This window comes from Bombyx mori, chromosome W, assembly GCF_030269925.1.
Source record: "Bombyx mori chromosome W, ASM3026992v2".
NCBI classification, from domain to species: Eukaryota; Metazoa; Arthropoda; class Insecta; order Lepidoptera; family Bombycidae; genus Bombyx; species Bombyx mori.
The window spans coordinates 5,298,862-5,305,923 of NC_085135.1; the positions used below are offsets into that span (position 1 = coordinate 5,298,862).

A 7,062-nucleotide genomic window follows, 5' to 3' on the forward strand; every position below is an offset into this window, starting at 1 on the left:
GTTAGATAAGATTTATTTAGGACCATACGAAGTCATAGAAGATGTCTCACCAAACGTTAAAATCTTAAAGGATAATAAAGCATACATAATTCATAAAAATAATACAAAGAAGTTTGTAACTTAAAATATTGTTTCATTGGATTTGTGTTAGTAAAGTATGAAATTTAATAATATTTTGTGTAATTTAGTTTAAGTAAAAAAAAAAAAGGGAATTATGTAATACTATATATTTTTTTTAAAAAGGGGGAGGTGTAGTGTGCAGCTCGCCTAACCTTATATTTATAACTGCACACACTAAATTATGACAGAATTACATGAATTGTCGACTTGAACAGTTCTCTTTTATTTCGCCTACAACACTCCAATACAATGGCTTCAGTGAGGGCCGCTCTACTATCGACGCGATTATGCGCGTGCGTGCCCTCTCTGATGAAGCTATCGCCCAGGGTGGGGTGGTCTTGGCGGTGTCCCTGGATATCGCCAACACTTTTAACACCTTGCCCTGGTCAGTGATCGCGGGGGCGCTAGGGGGGGGGTAATAGTTTCTATATAAAATATTATTATTTATGTATGTCATAATCATAAGAAGTCCTCCGGGTATACATGTTTTGTTTATGATGGCAACTTTTTCATTTAATGGGTTCAGGAAATAAATCAACTAAACATATAATTACTGTATTATAATTTTATTTATTATAGGTCTGTGTCATAAGCCCGATGTCGATACAGAAGCATCATCCATCTGCGTAATTTCAACCGTCCCAGCTGCAGATGTAATGGCACCGTCGTTGATCCGCTCGGCCGCATTCATTACTTTACGTTGCCGGCACTGCTTGACTCGATCATATGGTGTTTTATTGGTACCATTCGATTGCTGTTGAGATGCCCTTTCCAACCGTGTACGATCTCTGTATTTCGATTTGGCTTTTCGACGCGTATAGGCCGACATAATACCATTTATTTCGATGTTGTCTTTAAATAGTGGAATTTGTTCCATTAATACTCTCTTGGTAACTGCTGAAATCGATGCTCCAGTATCTACTAGCCATGTACATTTGTTATTATTAACATTAAAATGAGCGTATCTAACATTTTCATTACAAGTCAGAATATTAAAATATTTAACACCGAAAAAACTGATTTTCATTTTCTAATTTTTCTTTTTGTGTTTCCGTATTGCCACACAATTGAACCGGAAACATTCTATGTTGTAAACTTCTAGGATTTCCTCTACCACGATAATATCTTGTTGATGAATAATTATAATTATTTCCCCTGTTATTATTTGTTCCACGGTAATATCCACCACGAGAATTATTATTGAAATGTTCTTGTTTAAAATTATTATATTTATTAACTGTGGCATAATTACCATATCTGAATGGTTTTGTGGGACTAAAATTGTTCTTGTAATAATTAGTTCGACCTCCTCTGTTATTATATCTGTTATTTGACCTACCTCTCATGTTGAAAATATTGCTAGATGATGACGGTTGAGCCAACTCCTCGTCTTCCGCTGCCCGTACCGCGTCTTTTAGGTCCAAATAGTTGCGTGCTGAAATAATAGTACTTAATCGCCTATTTCTTAACCCATCAGAAAATCTTTTGATTGCAAGTTTTTCATTTATAGGTCTTAGTATTTCACATGCTTTTTCGTTACCGTCAGCTTGTGCGATAGTCAGGCCTATGAATAATTCTGATAATTTATTTCCATATTCGCTGATAGACATATTATTTTGACTTAAGTTATTTATTTGAGAAAGCATTGAATTTGCAGATTTTTTTGTAAGCAAATAAGATTTCATGTCTTTTACGAGACTTTCTATATCATTATATTCACTTTTTAATTTTAACTTAGCACATTTAGTAAGTCTAGTTTTTAACACGAAAGATATTAGTAACTTTACTTGATCTTTATTTTTTAAGCAATCACTATATAATTCCGTAGTGTCAATAATTTTTTCTGTTATTTCTTCAGAACCATCCATTATAGGAATTAATGATGTTGCCGTTCTTATCTCAAAGGTTTCCATTTTGTCAAAATTATTATATTTTAAGTTCGATTCAGTACTATAAGTAAGAATTTTTGAGTAAGATTTGTTCTACATTTTCTTCCATAAATTTTAATTGAGATTAAAATATACGCACTAATTATAAACTAAACTTAAAGTTCATTAAAAAAAAACCGTGACGGAACCTTGTTCTGGAATCGTAGTAAGTAGCACACAAAACACAATCATAGCACTTTTAGCTTTATAGCTCACAGAAAAAAAAAGATAATAAAAAAATAATAATAATAAAAGCACTACACATCCTCAACTCCTTCTCCTTCGCCATGGATTCTTTTGGACAGCCGCATACGCATTCTTCTTATAAACTCAGTATTAATTCTTTTATCTATCCATTTCTTCTGTTTGTCCAGTACTTTTTTCATAAGTACAGCGAAAATCACAAGTATTATTATTCCCAAGGCCGACAGCAATATGATGTTGTTCCTCTCGATATGAGACTCTATCATAGTATTTTCTCCCACAATCACCTCCTTTATCTCTTGCTTATTGTTTCCGTTGCCCATTGTATATAATTTTAATATAAAATTTCTGTTGATCGTCTTCAAACGACGTTGTCGGTGCAGTGGTTGGCGTCATTCTCCTTTGTTTTATAACTTTTATAATTCAAAAATATTAACTTCGTGCACTGAGGCACACAGGAATTCGCTGATCTCGCGTATTTGTCCGTCGCGCCGTCGCCCGGTACCTGGCGCGAAACCCGATACCTAGGTGATTGCGCAAGGCAGGGGCGCCATGAGGTGTGGGGCCTAGATGTTGTTGATTAAAACAGGTCTGTGCGACGACTTTAATTATACTGAACTGACTTACACACTACAGTGTTGGTCTAGTAATGACCTTGACTCTATATTGTAAAGTGATGTGTATTGGTTTTATCATTTGTTTTAATGATAATGTGGGTGGCAATGTCACTAGCTGCGCCGGCAGCCAGGCCAGGAGCCTGTTTTGCCTCTATACGATTTTGTTGAAACTAGTGATGTAAAAGATGTAGAGCCAAATGACCACGATACAACTAACTGATTAAAGTAAGGATTTTTGTTGTCCTATTTTGTGTGATTAGTAAAGAACAGTATTCGATGTCATTTATGAAACTGGTAATTGAACACATCACCTAAATCGAGCGATATGTTTTATGGTTGAAGTGGGTACTGGATGGAAGTTCCACTTGCGTGCCGGATGGAGGCATTAGTGTTTTGTGTTGAAGTTGGGTACCGGATGGAGGTCCCACTTATTTGCGTCGCTCGATGGAGGTGGCAAGGTTATCGTCACTTGATATAGGTGGCATGAGTTACTCTCACTAGATGGAGGTGATTGTAACGACAGTTTGTGATTGATACTGAATACTGATGAAATACTACTCAGATTACTTAGTTTTGTAATGACTCTGGTTTCTAATGCTTATTGAGCATTAATGAAATTTTTCACTTGTATAGTGTGTCGCTAATAATTGGGTAATTAAATTATCTACTCACACAGGTTAAATATCTTGTTGAAAGCTAACGATATGGTTTGTAATGAAACGAATCCCAATCCTCAATCGTGAATGAATCAGGATTGGCCGAGACGAAACCTGTTTGATATTGCAGAAGGTTGTTTTCCTTGCAGGAGCGTCACACAGGGACGTGTGACTTGTCAGAATGGCCGTATCGTGGATAACAACTTTTAGTAATATTAAGACGGTGTTTTTGATTATTATTTTAAATGATGAAATGTTGTTTTGATAAATATCACAAAAGGAAGGGTAGACTCCGTAACGCCACAGTATAAAATGGCGGTACGTGGACAGAGTCGTGGCATTCCGTGTCAGACAGTCATTCCGTCCGTCTCAGTCAGTGAGTCTCTGGCAGTCAGTCAGTCAGTCAGTCGGTCTGTCGGTATGTGCAACGAAACTGTCGGTTTATCCTGTAATTGTGAAAGTTGTGTGTGTTGAGTTTCAATAATTATTATTCAAAAGGTTTTATTGACTTTTTATAAACTGAGCTCAACCAAATACGAGTGATGACGGAAACTACCGCTCAGCCATCCCTGACGTGCGCCAACATATATATACAATCGATAGATTTTGACGAGAGCTGATGATTGAAACTTGAATGAATGTCGTAGCTTCACCGAGTCGAAAGTTATACTAAATGGAAATCTCGATACGCAGCAAAATGACTTTCAAAATGGCGGGGCTGCTCCCTCCCCCACGCGCGATGTGTTACAGTCCTTACTTAGCGTAATAAATTCTTTGATTCTTTAGCTATCCAGTGGTGTAACTGAAATTTGGATGGAGATGATAGATATGTAGCTACAACACTAAACTGTATCCCCCGATTTTGTTATCATTCGTTTTTTTGGATTGCTACCCTATGGACGTAATTTTAAAGACGTATTCACGTCAAAAGATTATAGCCTTGTTACTCGGGAATAGTGTAGCTTCCAAACAGTGAAAGAATTTTTAAAATCGGTTCAGTAGTTTCGGAGCCTATTCAATACAAACAAACAAACAAATCTTTCCTCTTTATAATATTAGTATAGATATAGATATAATATTAGTATAGATAATATTAGTATAGATTACTTTATTCTATCATCAATAGGTTTCGCAGCGCACGCGATGTAAATAATATTTAAGGTCTTTTTTTTACACCTTGCGTTACATTATTGGAGTTTTAGTCAGGATCCCTAATTAAAAAAAAAAGAATATAGCCTATGTCACTTAGAGATAGTGTAGCTTCCAAACAGTGAAAGAATTTTTTAAATCGGTTCAGTAGTTTCGGAGCCTATTCAATACAAACAAACAAAGAAATCTTTCCTCTTTATAATATTAGTATTGGTAATATTAGTATAGATTACTTTATTCTATCATCAATAGTTTTCGCAGCGCACGCGATGTAAAGAATATTTAAGGTCTTTTTTTTACACTTTGCGTTACATTATTGGAGTTTTAGTCAGGATCCCTAATTAAAAAAAAAGAATATAGCCTATGTCACTTAGAGATAGTGTAGCTTCCAAACAGTGAAAGAATTTTTTAAATCGGTTCAGTAGTTTCGGAGCCTATTCAATACAAACAAACAAAGAAATCTTTCCTCTTTATAATATTAGTATAGATAATATTAGTATAGATTACTGTAGGGACACGTAAGCGCTTGCGCATACAGTTATTGCATTACACTGCACCAGTTGCCCGGCGCCGGTCTTTATGTAAACACATGTACCATCTTACGGAATAAACGGTGTTTTCATTATTGTGTATTAGTTCTTTATTACTGAAGTCACAATTGGTAACAATATCTACAGTAGTGATCCAAAATTGGTGACCCCGACGTGATTTATATGAAACGAAAATTGTGATTAATAATGACGACACCAGGAGTTCCGGCAACTCAACTAGCATTGTCACAGACTTCAGCGGACATTATGGCGATCTCGCTATCGACACGTATACCAGAATTTTGGACAGAGCAACCAAGAGCATGGTACATTAGGATCGAGTCTATACTCGCCCCACAGAAACTTGGGGATGAAGTTAAATTCGACATTGTCGTATCGAAATTACCAAAAGAAGTCATTATTCAACTAACAGATTTTCTAGCTGAGCCACCGGACACAGGAAAATTTCTGGCGCTAAAAACGAAATTATTATCAACATTTGAAGAGTCCAAAAGTCGACAAATTGAAAGACTCATAGGAGAGATGGAACTAGGAGATCAAAAACCTTCTCAGCTATTGCGCCGCATGAGAGAGTTAGCCAGAGATAAAGTACCGGACGACACCCTGCGAGTGTTATGGCAAGGTCACTTACCTACAACATTGAGGGCAATCCTTACAGTCACTGAAACAAAAGATTTAGACAACCTCGCCATGATTGCGGATAATGTTGCGGAGGCCACGCGAGTTAACCACATCTCTGAGGTCGTTAATCAGCAAACCTCGAATATGGAACGACCATCAACAAGCGACACATCTTTAATTTTAGCGGAAATAGCAAAATTAAGCGTCAGAATGACTAACATGGAGCAGTCACGATCCAGACAAAACTACTTTGATCGTAACCGTGATAGAAGTGGCTCACGATCTTCATCGAGACGCCGTACCCCACAGAACCCCAACTGGTTATGTTACTACCATTACAAGTTCCGACAGAATGCTCAGAAATGCGTCCAACCATGTGCATGGAAACCAAGTTCGGAAAACTAGGCGTGGTACGGTCGCGGGCGGAAGCTAGTACCATTTTAGGATGCCGCCGTTTGTGTGTGATGGACTACAATAGTGGACTAATTTTTTTGGTGGACACAGGTGCTAATATTTCAGTTTTACCGGTGCCTAAAATAAGTAAATTTATCAAAAATCCTAACTATAAATTATATGCAGCCTATGGAACTGAAATTGCAACATTTGGTGAAAAACGTTAGTGCTAGATTTGAAGCTACGTCGCGCTTTCCGATGGAACTTCGTGCTTGCAGATGTTAAACAGGCTATATTAGGGGCGGACTTTTTAACTTCTAACAATCTTTTGGTTGATATGGGTGAACGTAAGCTTATCGATAAGGTAACAGATCTGAATGTATTAGCTTGTATTGTTGTTAGCAATCAACCTTCATTGCATACTGTTGATGTGAGTCATCCATATCGTGATTTGTTAGCGCAGTACCCCGACATTACGAAACCAGCGTCATTTAAGGAAGTAAGTTCTCATAACGTTTTGCATTATATTGAAACTACTGGTCCACCGGTGCATGCTCGTGCTCGACCACTGGCACCTGAGAGATATAAAATAATTAAGGAGGAATTTCGGATCATGCAGGAATTGGGTATTTGTCGGCCTTCTAAAAGTGCTTGGGCTAGCCCGTTACATATTGTCCCCAAGAAAAATGGAGACACAAGACCATGTGGTGATTAACGTCAATTGAACGCTATTACAAAACCTGACAGATACCCTATTCCTCGACTGCATGATTTTACTTATATTTTGGCTGATAAAAAGATATTTTCAAAATTAGATATCAAT

The 7,062-nt window shown here is 37.0% G+C and overlaps 1 protein-coding gene across 1 annotated transcript; it reads left to right on the forward strand.

The window, feature by feature from the left end:
• The first annotated feature begins 5,411 nt into the window (after positions 1-5,411).
• LOC134201707 (uncharacterized) lies at positions 5,412-6,251 on the forward strand. Its single transcript, XM_062676952.1, has one exon. It carries the CDS (start codon positions 5,412-5,414, stop codon positions 6,249-6,251), a length of 840 nt encoding a protein of 279 aa, XP_062532936.1.
• Positions 6,252-7,062: the final 811 nt, after the last annotated feature.